We start from the raw sequence: 17,847 nt of genomic DNA on the forward strand, positions 1-17,847 counted from the left end.
TGACAACACTGACGACGGCGAAATTGGAATATATATATATATATATATATATATATATATATATATATATATATATATATATATATATATATATATATATATATATATATATATATATATATATATATATATATATATATATATATATATATATATATATATATATATGCTCACTGTGACTATATCTTCTGCATTCCCTTGGTATGTAAATTGTAAGATACCAGATCTGTATCTCAATGGACAGGTGACCTCAATGTAAATGGTATATTCGAGGTCAGTGAGGAGATGTGATGAGTGAAGTTTGGAAGGAAAGTCTTAGAAGTAAAGTTTATGAGGGAGTGAAGAGCAAGGTGACCTTGGAGACTTCCTCATCATCCCAATTGGTTCGTCTTCTCATTAACCTGTAACTTGTTCTGTCTCTCAGGAGGTCCCTGGGCTAGACTCGTTCTTGATAACGTCATTCACGTGTCTTGTGTTCATCGTTCATAACAAGTGTTCACATTTTGGGGAAGTCATCTGTGTAGTTCAAGACGTTGGCTGCGGAAGCTGTCGAAGTTGGCTGCGGAAGCTGTCGAAGTTGGCTGCGGAAGCTGTCGAAGTTGGCTGAGGAAGCTGTCGAAGTTGGCTGCGGAAGCTGTCGAAGTTGGCTGCGGAAGCTGTCGAAGTCTGTTTTTCTTTGACCACCTGACGATTTTTGTTGTCCTCTTTACTTATGACCCTGATGGTTTGCCGTGGTTCACGAGTTTCCTCCGATGTTGTGGTGGTCACAACTCCTGGGCCACCAGCCAGGGAACAAAGGAATAAAAAGGAATATAAACAGTGGCTGGTTGTGAGGCTGTGTGCTGCATGAGAGATCAGAGAACACAGGGGGTGTAGTGGTGTGGGGAGACACTTCCCCAGTAATCACACAGAAAGAAAGGAATATCTTTTTTTCTTAAAGTTTTTGTGTGGTTTATTTGTAGCCGTATTTATGCCATCGCTTTTAACGAGTATTGTTGGTAAATCATCATATTCTTTAACGATGCTGTTGAGAAGAATGTATACCTCGCCTCACTCCTGGTGAAAAGTTCGCCCATGAATTTGTGTCAGCTACACCGCATGACGTCAGACCGATCCTCGGACATGAGTTAAGCGTTATCAGTAAATGTCTTGGCTCATGGTGGGGTCATGGAGGGGCTCATGGAGGGGCTCATGGTGGGGGTCATGGAGGGGTGATGGTGGGGGTGATGGTGGGGGTCATGGAGGGTCATGTTGGTGCTGATGGTGTGGATAATCAGTCTCACTGTGGCCGGCGATGAAGTATGTTAGAGTCAGTGTTCGTATAAACACTCTTTCTTTTTTCCTTTCCTTTCTTTGTGTTATTATACATTAGCGATTTATCCTTCCTCCTTCATCTCCTCCATTTTCTTCCATGTTCACTCTGTGTTGGTCCTCCCACACTCTCCCGTCTCCGTCGACTGTATCAGAACCGTCTCACATTGTTGTTATTTTGTTTGTTTCCCTTCTTCCCGCCTCCCCTCCCGCTTCCCCTACCGCATCTCCTCCCGCACCTCCAGTATTTATGATCTTCAGGACGTGGACGGTGTTTATTCGTTTATTGTTTCGGTTGGGGGAATTGAAGGAAAGAAAACAGCATCATTCGTTGCCTCGAGGGTCGTTTTCTTCTGAAACAGTACAAGGAAAGTTGTTTTGTTTTGATTTGGTCTGAAACAGTACAAGAAAAGCTGGTTTGTTTCGTCGTGGTCTGAAACAGTGTAAGTAGAGCTGGTTTGTTTTTTCGTCGCGGTCTGAAACAGTTCAGATGAAGCTGCTTTGTTTCATCCTGATATGAAACAGTTCAAGAATCGAGGTGTTTTGAATCGTCCTTCGTCTGAATCACCGTGAGTGAACCTGATCTGTTTTTTCCTGGTCTGAAGCGATTGTGGTGGAACTGCTTTGCCTCCTCCTGCTTCGTAACAGCTTGAGGTGAGCTCCTTTGTTCGGAGAGGTGATCCGGATGGCCATTCGGAGGCGGTATCTCTGACTGGCCAAAGTTCCTGTTTCCCGGGTTATATAATCACGGATGAAATGTGTCGTGATTTCACTCTCGATATTTTTCGGAAGTTGGGTCATCGTTCGGTGGGTTTGTCTTCCCCTGGTGGCCATCATCTTCTCTAGCTCCCCCACCCCCCCTGAGCGGGGAGCCACCTTACCTACTTGTATTCTTAAGGACGACGGTACGACCCTTGAGCACGACGGTACGACCCTTGAGAACGACGGTACGACCCTTGAGCACGAATGTATGGTCTCCAAGCACGACGGGTACGACTCTTGAACACGACGGTACGATCCTTGAGCACGACGGTACGATCTTTGAGTACGACGGCACGACCCTCGAGCACGACGGTACGACCCTTGAGTACGACTGGACGACCCCTGGGCAGGGTTCGAACTCTTTCTCTCGCTCTGAGAGGTTAAAGAGTTTCCGAGCACCCAATCGAGGTCAGCGAAGTTCAGTCATTTTGGCGTCACGGATTTCCAGCGAAGGTGAAAAATGTGGATCTTATCTTCCCCTTATCTCCCAACACCTTGGGCTTTTCTGGAACCTGACAGAGAGCGTTACTGGAAGCTGGCGCACGGCTTGTAAAGAAGGGAGAGTCTCTCTCTCTCAGCAAACTTCTGGTGAAATAGAGTTTGTGGAATGTCATTAAGATGAGAGGTGCTGATATACGGGAACTCCAGATTGAATACTGAACTTTTGATGTACAGAGATCAAAACGAATACATATTCACATCAGCAAACTTTGTGGACCAATGTCGTTTTGTGAATGTTCATAATATGCATATCAGCTTATCTGTTAATCTACCTACGGACCTGCACTTATTTATCTGTTTATCTATTTTATGAGTCTGCAGTATGAAAATTAGATAATGATCACGTGTCCTACAGAATTACTATATTTATCTAAATACAGATGATACGTCAGTGCAGTGGAGAAAGACACGCAGATCCTGTGATATTCCTATCATTCAACTCAACTGTTCGTGTTGAAATAGATTTGAAGTCACTCCTACTCATGAAGAAGCCACAGACGTAAACTAAACACAAGGAAACGAACAGAATTATGTGCTTTTCTAAAGCAGGTATTAAACCAGGAATATACTCCACGTACAGAAGTATAATGAGATGAGAAAATAGAAGTGACATTATACCTTCAGAATATACAATACTTTACCCTGGTTGCCATATTACTTCCTTATAATTTCCTCACCTTCTTCTAGATCTTTATTTCCTGTGTTTCCTCAAGTAAATATGATTCTAGAAATCTTAAAGATATCTGAACGTTCAACACAAGTGTGTACTCAAGAGTGTTATTACTGGAGGCTGGTAATACATTAGGTTTAACGTACTGTAAACTTCAGTCACCTACATCATGGAGACATCACTACGAATGAGAGAATATGTTACATCAAACAACAGTTAAGACAATACAGGTTTACATCACAAGAGACCATGGCAGAACATGTTTTAGAAGAGTTTTAACGACAGAGAAATGTCTGTCTGTGCGAGGTCTGGCGCCGGAAGGACGGGATCATTGGCTGGGATGTGGGATGATATTGTCCCAACCGTTTCTTGAGTTCCCACTACAGAGTTTGTGTCGTGGATTCCCTCCTCCCAGATCTTCAAGCTCGTCAGGGAAGTCCTACTCCCTGACCGACTAATAAGACATTAATACGTCGAGGTAAACATCTCTCGCGTGTTCTAGAAGGAGAACAGGTCACGCCTCCTTCCTGCATCGTCTGTGAACGATGATCCTCCAGATGGCAGAGATAGAGGGAGGGCGAGCACATGCAATGCCTCTGCCTGACCCAGCCCCTTCGCGCATGACCTGCCTTCCTCCGCCGAAATGGTTCGCCTACACGCCATTTCCCTCACAAATGTATCGCTAACGAATTATTGTTGATGCACAGAAGTTAAAGGAAGGAAAAGAAAAAAAGCGGAGCGTTTTTACCTCGAATTTCTGGCATGTAGGTTAGAAGGATTGAGGTGTGCCGGATTAAGGATTGAGGCATGCCGGATTACCCAATCCTCCCACCATATTGTCCGGCATCTCCCGGTGCGGATTCCTGTGGTGATGGCACCTAACACAGGTTATAAAGTACTCAACTCCCTCGTGTCGGGAAATCTCATTTCTCGCGGGCATGTTGGGCCGAGATTGGACTGTTGCTTTAAACCCGCACTGACCTCTCTCTCTCTCTCTCTCTCTCTCTCTCTCTCTCTCTCTCTCTCTCTCTCTCTCTCTCTCTTTCTCTCTCACTCTCCGTAGTTTTGCTTTCTCTATCTATCTTATTCTCTTTCATCTCTACATTTTGAGGATGCATTTACTTCCCAACATCCATTTAAGTTTCGTTCATCCTAATTCATTGCTTTTCGTTACTTTATGAAATCCGTAACGTGAAATCATTTGCTATTGTGACACCTGTTCAGTATATCTATCGCTGTTTCTTCTGTTCTCTCCTGTTCCTCTCTGTCCCATGTCTTCCCATCCCATTCATTCTATTTCTCTTCCACCTTCTGCACATCAGTCACGTCCTTAATAACTTTGCCAACATTTTGTCCTGTTCCATCATCTTGTATTGTACCCTCGTGGCTGCTTATCCTTGCCTCCTCCTCCTCCTCCTCCTTCCTTTCCTCCTCCTCCTCCTCCTCCTCCTCCTTCCTTTCCTCCTCCTCCTCCTCCTCCTCCTCCTCTTCCTTGCTTCCCGCGTCGCCTCCTGCCAGCGATGCTGTCGTCAGGCCAACACATTAGCTGGGGAACATCCTACACATCGACTCAATACCGTCGCTTGAGGACGCCTGTCGCATGTCTGTTGTCTTCTGAGGTCCCCCAGGGCTGTTCCGCACACGCCTGGCTATTGCCCACTTAATGCAGGAGGTTGTTCTGTTCTACACTTACCTCTCTGTTGCTCAGTCTTATGGGAATGGTGTTGTCTGACGCACGCCTCTATTACCAAGTCTGTTGACTCTGGTTCTATTCCCTACATACCTTTCTATTGCCCAACCTTTTGGGCCTCGCTCTGTTCCCCAAATATATATATATATATATATATATATATATATATATATATATATATATATATATATATATATATATATATATATATATATATATATATATATACCCCCACATATCTATATCATCCTGAATGAAGACAATAGACAATAGTATAGGTAACGAAATACCTAATTTACATAGATTGTCTATTCACATCAGTTGATAGAATACACGTCTATTGCTCAGACATCTAAGCTATAGTTCCAGCATATGTAAATGGATATATTTCAGGACTAACTCGCTTAGTTTGATAACAACAAACTCCTTTCAACCTACGCTTCCCTCATCTGTACAAACAAGTCCTCTCCAGCAACGTACTGGATCACACAGAGGAATGTCACAAGGTCACAATGCAAACATCTTAACCTAACTGAACCCCAAAGTCGAAAATAGTATCTGCCTGTTATGTATGTGTCTACCGCCTTCGTTGACACCCTTGCATGATAGTACAATTTGAATTTTAAATTGCATTCTGCTGCATCTGTGGCCTCGATAAATTTCTTGCCGGAACATCTTGCAAATATATCAATAAAGGTGGCCAAAAGCTTGTGTCATTTTTCTAATAAAAACAATAGAAAACTTCCACTGTGTGTACACTGATGATAAGATCTATAGTTTTGTGATGATATCTATAATTTGGTGATAGATCTTATACTTCCGTCCTAAAAATCTATATCTTAGAGATAAGATTTATACTTTTGTGGTGGAATTTAAATTTTGGTGATATAATTTGTAATTTGGTAATAAATTTGGTGATAATATTCATAATTTGGTGATAAATTTGTAATTTGGTAATGAAATTTGGTGATAAAATTTGTAATTTGGTGATAAATTTGGTGATATAATTTGTGATTTGGTAATAAATTTGGTGATAAAATTTGTAATTTGGTAATAAATTTCATATTTTGGCGGTGAATTTTTATATACTTTGCGTCCATGGAAACCAAAGTTCGCGAGTGATCTGTGATGATTATCATATATGACTCTTATCGTATACTATGGCTGATAACACGGCCCATGAAAGAAATGTTCTGATTAGATAAGCTGCCTTTCAATATAGAACTCTGCATTCCAGTCAGGTAAAAGTTTTAAAATTTTTGATCTTTTTTTTGGGGGGGGTGGGGGACTTTTGTGAATTTACTCAAATTGCGTAATCAGAGAGCGTTGTTAGAACTTATTCTCTCTCTCTCTCTCTCTCTCTCTCTCTCTCTCTCTCTCTCTCTCTCTCTCTCTCTCTCTCTCATTTTCTTCACTTACTGGGAGACAAAACGCACTCACCGCTATGACGCACTCTTAGATACTAAGGACAAGAGCATTGTGACTATGAGCAGCAGAAGTTAAGGAACACGTGATACACCTGCAGGTGTAGAATACAACACAGAAGATACAAAATAAGATAGAGAATACAAAATACAACAGTAATTAAAGTATAAAACACAAAATGTGTAGAACACGATAAAGAATACAGAATACAAGAGTGTTTATGAAATATAACACAGAAGATAGGAAATACACTAGAGAACACGGGAACATAGAACTAGAAACCGTAACTGAATAAACACATTTAACACAGAGCAGAGAACGGCCGACATAGAACCCACCAGAGAATACAGAGTATAACACAGAACACAGAGAACAGCCTGTCTGTGAGACAGAGGACTATCATAATATAATTCAGAGAAAGAGTTAGGAACATAGAACTCAGCAAAGAACACAGAACACGAGGCAAAAGTTTGACGACAAAGACAGAACACACAAAAAAGAAACGACTGAGGACAAAGAATGCGATGCATAGAAACGCCATCACATTCACCACAGAACACAAACACTCCTTTCTTGCATCTTCAAAACTTGGAGCAAGAAAGTGCATAACATCACATAGGTTACGACAACAAGGATGAGGGAGCACGACATGAGACACAGACCGTGTTGGTAATGACTGTCGTTGAGACGGAAGAAGAACCAAACGACGACACGTAAATGAAATAATGAATATGAAAAACACAGGACACGACGACACTCACCTTCCTGTCGTTGAGATGGGACTTACCCGTCTTGTCGCTGAGGAGGAAAACGACACTTACCGCCCTGTCGTTAAGGTGCAACACGACACAAGGCAGCCTTGCAGTCTGACCCTCCCGGACCGTCACGCTCTCGTCTGCCGTTCCAAACTCCGGTCGTCGACCTCGCCACTTGCCACCAGCGCCCACGCCTGGAATACATCCAGGACGACACATGTACCTTACCAGCTATACAGTACCGGGATGGTCCCTATACATCACTAGTTCTATACCCAGGCCTTCTATGGTACCGGGATGGTCCCTATACATCACTAGTTCTATACCCAGGCCTTGTATGGTACCGGGATGGTCTCTATATATCACTAGTTCTATACCCAGGCCTTGTATAGTACTGGGATGGTCTCTATATATCACTAGTTCTATACCCAGGCCTTGTATAGTACCGGGATGGTCCCTATATATCACTAGTTCTATACCCAGGCCTTGTATAGTACCGGGATGGTCCCTATATATCACTAGTTCTATACCCAGGCCTTGTATAGTACTGGGATGGTCTCTATATATCACTAGTTCTATACCCAGGCTTTGTATAGTACTGGGATGGTCCCTATATATCACTAGTTCTATACCCAGGCCTTGTATATTACCGGGATGGTCTCTATATATCACTAGTTCTATACCCAGGCATTGCATAATACTAGGATGGTCTCTATACATCACTAGTTCTATACCCAGGTCTTGTATGGTACCAGGATGGTCCCTATACATCACCGGTTCTATAGCCAAGCCTTCTATAATACCGGGGTGGTTCTATACACCACCAGTTCTGCGTCTATAAGTTCACATTACCGGTATGCTACGCTAGTCTTGTGTGTCACTGTCTTGACTACGAGATAAAGGGTATCATCCACTGTCTCTCAATGGCGGAAATCTTGTTTACATTGCCTTAGGGGACGCCGTTACCGAAGCCATGTATTTGTGTTCCATCTCAGCAACAAGGTCAGGTCGGGACGCAGATGGAGGACTGATTTGGGAAATTCGGTTTTGTGACACTGGCTGTAGCACCTGGCGCTGCTGGTCTTAGTCACACCGTCGTATCCGCGGCTTCGATTCCCTGGGAGGTTGTGTTTGGAGGTGTGTTGTAGGCTGCCTCATGTTTGGAGTAGGGGAGAGGGGGGGGGGTAAGGTCAACGGGAAGAGAGGTGGGGGGTGAGGGAGGATAGCGGGGGAGGAAAGATTGTCTTGTCTATTGCGAGGTGTAGCTTTTTTTTTCTCTCTCTCTCTCTCTCTCTCTCTCTCTCTCTCTCTCTCTCTCTCTCTCTCTCTCTCTCTCTCTCTCTCTCTCTCCACTATCATCACCTCCCCCCACCCCAAAATGTTACCATAAATCCCACAAAATGCTTATTCGTGATTAGTTTAGGTTCTTGCATTTATTAGCAATGTAATCTATCGAGCGATCTGACCCATATTAAGCTTTTTCGCCCTTGAGAAAGCTTATCTTCAGCAATGTTTACACTAGATAGACTACAAATATCATTCTTGCCGGCGAGAAAATACGGCTCAGTTGACTTGTAGAGAAACGTAAACTTATTTCAGAACTTTCTTGAAAGAAAACATATTATTTCCTTCACCGCAGAAAACTGTTTGGTTCAGTTTGTGATATGTGAAGGAACTCCGGTGTCAGCTTAAATGATTGGACTCTAATTTTACCCAGGCTGTGGGGGTAAACAGCGTACTCAGTGAGCATAATGTGGATATGAGGAATTTTAATATCCAGCTCCTTGAACACGATAATACCACCCCTTGATCATATATATATATATATATATATATATATATATATATATATATATATATATATATATATATATCATTAGGAGAATTTCCATGGTCGAATCCATCAACAATCAAATACAAATGAGTACTTGATCGAGCTGGGTGATGAGCCTTGACTCATGTTGTGATACCCAAGCTTCCAGGAATACTCATCGTGGATGAATGATGAGGCCTCTCACTCGGGATATGAGTTGCTGCAATGTGTGTTGATTCAACGACAGAGGAAGTTATGGCATGGGACGGCCACGCAGGGGTGAGTGAGCAGATGGGAGGAAGGGATGCAGGCAGTGAGGAGACAGACACAGACACACAAGTGAGGTGCCAGAGGGTTCTGTGCTGCCTCCATTGCTCTTCTTGATCTATGTCAATGGCCGACTGGTCGATTGGAGTCCTGCCTGAATGTGTTGGCGGATGATGAGGAGGACTGCAACCTCCTGCAAGGCAATCTAAACAATCTCCAAAATTGGTTTGATGTATGAAACGGAATCCGAGTGATGCCAGGGATGAAGATGGGGCACAGGGAAAGAAGACCTTAATAGGAATATATTCCAGCAAGACCTAAGACTGGTCTTGGGGGTCGACTTCGTCCTCGTCTTAGCGCCAAAATCTCACTGTAAGAGAACAGTAAAGGAACCAAACTGTCTGATGGGGAATATTCAACTTACATTCAGGTATCTGGATGCGAATATACGCAGGAAGCTGTTCGTATCCCACATCATGATGAAACTAAACAATACTTTTAAGGTTAGATCGCAAGACGTAAGAAAGCACAAAACATTAACATGGAAAGTCCTGAGGAAGGCAACACATATGGTACCAGAGTTAACACAACTGAGTTACAGGAACAAGTTAGAGGGCTTAGATTTGTCCACCATGGAAGAGAGAAGAGCAAGGTGTGACATTTAAGTTTTTAAACCAGTTTGATGACGTAGAGATGAGCAGTTCCCCGAAAGACTTCGAGAATTTTTCCAGTATATGTAGGTGTGGTGGAGGAAGGAAGCGAACTGATAATGATCATGGTAAATCTCCTCTTGGTTCTCAACCTTCCGTTATCTCTCTCTCTCTCTCTCTCTCTCTCTCTCTCTCTCTCTCTCTCTCTCTCTCTCTCTCTCTCTCTCTCTCTCTCTCTCTCCCTCTCTCTCTCTCTCTCTCTCTCTCTCTCTCTCTCTCTCTCTCTCTCTCTCTCTCTCTCTCTCTCTCTCTCTCTCTCCTGGACCCCCGAAAGCCTATCCCACGAGAGACACACTGCCCACCATCACTCTGGATTACCCAGGAACCACATTAAAGACAGACTAATATACCTCAGCTTCCAGCCAACTCCTCCTGGTTGACAGTGAAGCCTGGAGCATATGGCTACACTAACTTTTCCCCCAGAGCAAAACCTTCTCTGCCGCCACACAACTTGGTAAACTTGACGTACACAACCATTATGTAAACCAAGAATGGCCAATATCTATCGTGGTTTGAGATGGTGTAGACGGGAAATAGGAGATATAGACTCTTGCTAAGGGGTGCATTTTCGTCTATTTTTAAATACTGAAGATAGATTTTGTTAGAACTACTAAAACTACTGGAGAAAGTATTGAAATACCTACTTTTTGCATTTTCATCATGAATGTGAAGAGGGTCATGAATGATGAATGAATGATGTGAAGGAAGAGAGAGTAAGACATTGATTATTCAAAGATGGTACTAGTTAATGAACTGAGAATGAATAATAATTGCTCACTTTTTAAATGTTGGCGAATGTATGAAGAATTGAAAAGTACAACGAAAAAGAAATAAAAAGACGGCAAAATAGGGTATCCTGGAGACGATTGAATAGCTTACCTGTGATAGTTATTTTGAGGATATAGGAATAGCTGTGGTGGGAGCGTATCAGCAGCGAAGAGGCCGCTTATAGCTGTGGTGAGGACGTGTCATTACAGAGGGGCCTCTTATAGCTGTGGTGGGGGCGTATCATTAGCGAGGGGGGACTCTTATAGCTGTGGTGGGGACGTGTCATTACAGAGGGGGCGTCTTATAGCTGTGGTGGGGGCGTATCATTATCGAGGGGCCTCGTATAGCTGTGGAGGGGAGACGTAGTAGTAGAGAGGAGGCCTCCATAGCTTTGCTGTGAACTTAGCTTTAGCGGGGAGGATGCCCCTCTATAGCTGTGGTGGGGACGACTTTAACACGTCATGCTCAGCCATTCCGCCAATTTCAGAATTTCGTTAAAAGTTGGGGGCTTCAAACGCCAGAACCTCTTCTGAAAGTTTGCATAACTAACCCGAAATTTTAGACAATTCTCTTCCGCTAATTTGAATCATTCCCAAACCACGGAAAGATTCAAACATATTTGCTGTACCAAGTTATTAATTCGATGCATCTACCATATGATGACTACCCTGGTGATGATTACCCTGGTGGCAGTTTGAATGACAGTATCTTAAGTAGAGTTAGGTTAGGTTAGGTAGAGTTAGGTAACCCCATCCATAAATTAAGTTGTCTTCGGGTCCTAATTCTATTCAACGAGCTTGGCTGTAGTTAATGAGCCCTTCCATGTTAATTACAATGCCAGTCTGGCCATGAGATCCTCCTCGAACATCACACTATGTGACTTATTGATAATAAAGGACTGGGGCACAGTCAATTATCGATTACAGTCCTGTACTTTCATCTACTTCCCTAAACTTCCCTAAACTTCCTTAAACTTCCCTAAACCCTTCAATTGATCCCCTCAAGATTCTTCAACTCCAAGAACCCGTCCCTCCAACCGACACCCTAAAGACCCCTTCAACAAACCCTCTCTAATCTCCTCACCTCATGCAATCTGATCCTCCAGTCAACAATTAAGAAAGGTATTCATGGCTTTATCTTCAGCTACATGGGCTTGGAAACGACTTTATAACTATAGAAACAATTGTGTGACAAGGAAATACAGTATAAGTAATTAGCTGCAGACACAAGAGATATGTATCACTCTACAATAATGACATCCTAACCTTCTCTCTCTCTCTCTCTCTCTCTCTCTCTCTCTCTCTCTCTCTCTCTCTCTCTCTCTCTCTCTCTCTCTCTCTCTCTCCATTTAATGACCCTAACTTTCATTTTCACCCCACCTTTTGTTCTTCTCTTTCAATTTGTCTACCCCAATCATTTTTCTCCTCTGTGCTTCGCCTCACCTTCTGACTGACCAGTTCCCTGCTCTCCTGCACTATTTTCTTTCTTTATCCTTCTATTTATTTTCTCTCCCTGTCCCTCTGTTTAATTTACTAAATCACATCATGATGACAGAAATCTGTTTTTACTGCTGATTTTGACATGATTGAAGGTATAGAATCTTAAGATACTTAGATTAATATTAGAATTAATCTAAATGAGAAGGAATTAGACGGTAAAGCTTTAAGAATTGTCCAATACAGCTCATGGAATTGGATGATAAAACTTATATTTTAAGAGTGGACTCGATCCTGATTGGTCAGAAGCCTTTATGTGAACTGAATTCTAAAACTGATTGCTGTCTATGGCAGCTGTCAGGAAATGGTGGCAGTTGTCAATGGAGGCTGGGTGTTGCCAAGAAATGACGGCAGCTGTCAGAGGAAGGGTGGTAATTGGCAGGAGAGACGGGGGTGTGTCATAGGATGACAGCAGCTGTGGCTGAAGGATGACAGTCGTCATGTGGACAACTTAACTGTACCCTGATGCCTCTGTGTTAACATCCGAGGTAAACCCTCTTCCTTCACTAGACGGGCTGCTCCCCCTCAGTATTACCAGTCTGTCCACACACTCGCTCTCTCTGACTTTCTCTATCTCCTTTATCATTACCTCTCTCTCTCTCTCTCTCTCTCTCTCTCTCTCTCTCTCTCTCTCTCTCTCTCTCTCTCTCTCTCTCTATCTCTCTGTAGTTAACTATTCAGACCTAAGATTCATCCAAACCAGCCAAGTGCGAAGTGTTAAGGCAGGCGTAAAGGTAGGCTGTAAGCAGTGAGGTAAGCTGTAAGGTAAAGTGTAAGGTAAGCTGTAAAGGAGATTCGTTACCCAAGGCATACAATGCAGCACACACAGAATACTCCTTTCCAGTATTCCAATTCAGTCTGTCCGCGTCGGGAATCGAACCCAAGCCAGTGGACTAGAAAACCAGAAACGCTAACCTCTACACCACTGTGGCGCCTTTACCTAAGTGTTTGTACAGAAAATATTCTGGAGAAATGTAGAAGAGGTTGTTAGCTTTACCACACTCAGGCTCAACGTATGAGAAAGTATGATTACAAGGCTGGAATTATGTGATATCTTCCATGTACATGACAATAGAGTTAAATGGCAAAACCACTATTAAGAAATACTTCATCATAGTTGAATAGCATAACCAATATCGAGAAATATATCTACGTAGTTAAATTGCAAAACCAACATCAGAAAATATTTCTATATAGTTAAATAGCAAAGCCAATACTGAGAAATATTTCTACATACTTAGATAGCAAAAATGATATCAAGAAATGTTTCTACATCAATAAGAATAATCAATGGAATTTCCAGATGATGTTTTCTTTAAATTCACAATGAGTTTCAGCTCTTGTAAGCTATTTTCAGCCGAACTGTTCCTACAGGATAGAAAGAAGCCTGGGTAAGGTGAAATACGTTATAGTATAGTGCATCCTGGCACGCTGTGTTTGCTGAAGAAAATGAAAATCAAACTTCAGAAACGTGATCCCATTTTTTATGAGAATTGGATCTTATATTTTCTAATGAAAACAAGATACAAGTGATTCTGTTATTTGCTTTTATTGTCTTTTTTGGCTTCCAATTTGCAGTGGTAAGCATTGTTATGTGAATTAGAATTCTTTTTTTTTTGAAAGGAAATCGTAAAGTTTGCGTAAAGAATTTTGTGCAAATACTAGCAAGTGATATTTCTACAATAGATGAAAATCTCCATTCAAAAGAAGCAAGAATTTGCCTGCAAAAAAAAAAGGAGGTAAAAGTGATATGACAAAAAACGGGTTGTGAGTACTATGTATACAATGAAAGAAAACGCTCTCTCTCTCTCTCTCTCTCTCTCTCTCTCTCTCTCTCTCTCTCTCTCTCTCTCTCTCTCTCTCGCCTTTCTTTATACATAGATACGCTGTAATCTTCTTTGATCATATGTATTCTGGATTTATGATACCAACTTGTATCAATTAAGATATCAATCATTAGCCTCATCCCTAATTATAAAACCGGTAATTATGATTATATCATTCGATACACCACAAGTTGGATGATACACTTAATTGTAATCTGAATGTAATCATAAGAGAGGGAAATTCTAACGAGGGTATATCTCTTCTGGCTAGAAAATTACCGACATGTTTATAGAAACATCCACTGAACCATTCATGCAAATTACATAATGATATATTTTTCATGACTAATTCTTTTAGTCTATTGATTCTAGGAGTGTTGAAGGAGAAGCTTTCGTGTAATAGCTGGTCGTTTGCTTGTTTGGGCTCTAAGCCTATCACCTGCCAGTGCAATTTATGACGTCATCTTCATAGACATAACCACTTATTGATAATGAGTTTGAACCCCTTCTTCATGGGTTTAAGATCATGCCAAGATCATGATCCTCTGTTGCACTGTTCACCGGTGACTCGCCTCAGAACTCTTTCTTCACTGTTGTTTGGAGGGAGATGTTCTGGGAGATGGAGAACGTTGGAGGAGTTCTATTTTGGAGGGCTTCCTGGGAGTGTGGTGAGGAAGAGAAAGCTACGAGAATAGAGAAGGAGGATGATTATAGTTCCAGAGACACAGCCTATGTACTATAGTGAACCTTATTGCATTTTTGTCCCATGCACAGCACCCCATTTTCTTTCATGTATCAGTTTATGTTTTCTATCGTACCGATGGCACACGTACCACTATCGGTACACTTAAGCCAATCCAGATGGCACGTAAAACTACGTCTCATAAGTTCCAGACGTCAATCAAAAAGGAATATGAATATATTTTTATATAATGTTGGAGGATATGTTCTACACATATGTGTCTCTTCGTTGAGGAATACCATGACCATCAGGTATATTTCAGCTCGACGTATTTGACTGTTTCAAACTGGCAGTACACAGTGTAGGGCAGATAATGCTATACCATTCAGATGGGTTGGTCGTAAGCCAACCATTATCTGATATACGAATTATCCGTCGTACGCTTTGGGCGTTCATAGTCTGGCTTTAAGGAAATCATTTAACAATAGACGCTGGTATATGGGTTCCAATTCTCCAATTTTAGCTGGGAAATTGTTTTATAGGATATCCTGAAGTGGTTCTAAGTTTGCATAATTCGTTCGCGCCCCAAAACCCGCCCCTCTCCATCATTGGCCATCAGAGCTAAGTAAGAGACGCTCGCTTGTAGAGAAGTTCCGTCTCGTGTTTTTATTCTATTAAGGAAAGATGGTTCGGCGAGAGCCAGAGTCTAGTCCTCTCTTCATAACTCTTAGGGAAATTTCTTAGAATTAGAGACGTGCTCTCTTAGTAGTCATCCCTCTCTCTCTCTCTCTCTCTCTCTCTCTCTCTCTCTCTCTCTCTCTCTCTCTCTCTCTCGCCAACCAGATATTCAACCCCCTGCATTTTGCCTGTTCCTTACCATTCAGTGCGTCCCTTATAAATGAAACGGAACGTTCCCGTTAACTTATGACTAGTTATCATTATCATTATTAAACAATCACAGAGGAACTTAGCTGGACCTCTGTATCTTCGAGGCTGCACTCCACGCAGTAGCAGGGAAGTGGTGGACTCATTGAGAGTTAATGAACAAGGCTGTGTGTCTCTTTCAATCCATTAACGAGGATTCATCCTCGTCAAAGGTGAATTTTCAGTTGCGGTGTAACGACAAGTAGGCGGAGTCCGGTAACACACTTAGTATCATATCAGACTTTGATATAGTTCCCCATAAGACAATTGCAATTAAATGTCCTAAATATAAATAGATTTTCATTTCGACCATTTAATGTTTACGTGAGGCATATCCTGAAAAATAAAAGCGATATATCTGCATTAATTCATGGTCCATAAAGTTCTGCAAACACCGAAATCCATACCAATTGAAAAATGATATATACAAACATTATGGGGGACTATAATGCTATTCTGACGCCTAATAAGAGGCATTTCGACCATAGTGACACGACGTGTCTACCTGTAAAACAACATCTTTCTCGCTAATTTGTAAATAGATCATTTACAGCTGTAGTCTGGATATACTAGTGTTGTTGACCTGGACCAAACATTTACCGAGCAAGAGTAGAAAATGTAGAAAACAGTTTTATAGTAGATGACGGCACTCTCTCTCTCTCTCTCTCTCTCTCTCTCTCTCTCTCTCTCTCTCTCTCTCTCTCTCTCTCTCTCTCTCTTGTGGGCCTCCGTGGTGTAGCGGTTAGCGTTGCTGACCATGTGTCAGCATGGGTTCGAATTCTGGGGTCTGTGGCCGAGGAAAAAGAGAGAGAGAGAGAGAGAGAGAGAGAGAGAGAGAGAGAGAGAGAGAGAGAGAGAGAGAGAGAGAGAGAGAGAGAGAGAGAGAGAGAGAGAGAGAGGTGGGGTGGGATGGGTAGGACACTCACCCACTAGACAGCAGCAGATCAGGAGCCACCAGACGGGGTAGGAGCAGCAGCAGCAGCCCGGGGGCAGCACCCTGACCATCCTGCTGGAAAGACGTCACCAGTCGTGTGAGATGAACATCGTCGTAAATATAAGTATTATCCTCCGAGTATTCCCCGGTGTGTGTGTGTGTGTTTCCTCCTGACTGGTCACAGTTCTTCCTCGCTGATCATAGGGTCTTGTTTTTCTAGTCTTTTGAAAGGGATTTTCCGTCTTGTATCACATGAAGTTTATTTCTTTACCACTTTTTTGGATAAGACAGTTCCGCCGTATTAGAGTTATGCTGTGATAGAGTTATGATGTGACAGAGTTATGCTGTGACAGAATTATGCTGTGATAGAATTATGCTCTGATAGAGTTATGGTATGATAGAGTTATGCTGTGATAGCGATGCTGTGATAGAGTTATGGTGTAGTAAAGATATGCTATGATATTGTGCTGTGATAGTTATGCTGTGATAATGTTGCGATAGAGTTATGCTGTGGTAGAGCTATGCCGTGATACAGTTATGCTGCTATAGAGTTATGCTGTGGTAGGGTTAGGCTGTTGTAGAGTTATGCTGTGGTAGAGTTATGCTGTGGTAGAGTTAGGCTGTTGTAGAGTTATGCTGTGGTAGAGTTATGCTGTCTTAACGTTGCTTCACAGGATCAACTTTCATGTGATTTCACTGCTTTTTATGTCCACTGGAGGTCACTGCTCTAACCAACCTGAAACAGTGAGAGAAAATCAAGTTTAGTTTTGTCGTCGCCATCTTAATTCTATTTTCCGCTAAGTTTATGTGTATCTAGCTAACTTTAGCTGCAAATAGCGACCACGATGAATATGGATGTTGATATATATATATATATATATATATATATATATATATATATATATATATATATATATATATATATATATATATCCCTGGGGATAGGGGAGAAAGAATACTTCCCACGTATTCCCTGCGTGTCGTAGAAGGCGACTAAAAGGGGAGGGAGCGGGGGGCTGGAAATCCTCCCCTCTCACTTTTTTTTTAATTTTCCAAAAGAGAAGGGGAACAGAGAAGGGGCCCAGGTGAGGATATTCCCTCAAGGGCCCAGTCCTCTGTTCTCAACGATACCTCGCTAATGCGGGAAATGGCGAATAGTATGAAAGAAAAAGAAGATATATATATATATATATATATATATATATATATATATATATATATATATATATATATATATATATATATATATACGAATTACTTACAAAAACTCGTATGCGTATATAGCCATGTATTATGTAACTTTTAAAAATACA

General features: G+C 41.9%; 1 protein-coding gene across 2 annotated transcripts in view; it reads right to left on the reverse strand.

Annotated features, from left to right (window-relative positions):
* Nucleotides 1-17,266, reverse strand: part of LOC139766098 (uncharacterized) — a 44,662-nt gene extending 27,396 nt beyond the window's left edge. For both annotated transcript variants that reach the window (XM_071694256.1, XM_071694255.1), the window contains exons 1-2: nucleotides 16,527-17,266; nucleotides 7,181-7,308 (exon numbers count right to left, since the gene is read on the reverse strand). In XM_071694256.1, coding sequence (XP_071550357.1) covers nucleotides 7,181-7,308; nucleotides 16,527-16,605 — 207 coding nt within the window. In that variant the 5' untranslated portion in view covers nucleotides 16,606-17,266. The remainder of the gene's footprint in view (nucleotides 1-7,180; nucleotides 7,309-16,526) is intronic.
* Nucleotides 17,267-17,847: the final 581 nt, after the last annotated feature.

The sequence above is a fragment of the Panulirus ornatus genome, chromosome 57 (genome assembly GCF_036320965.1).
Source record: "Panulirus ornatus isolate Po-2019 chromosome 57, ASM3632096v1, whole genome shotgun sequence".
Lineage (NCBI taxonomy): Eukaryota > Metazoa > Arthropoda > Malacostraca > Decapoda > Palinuridae > Panulirus > Panulirus ornatus.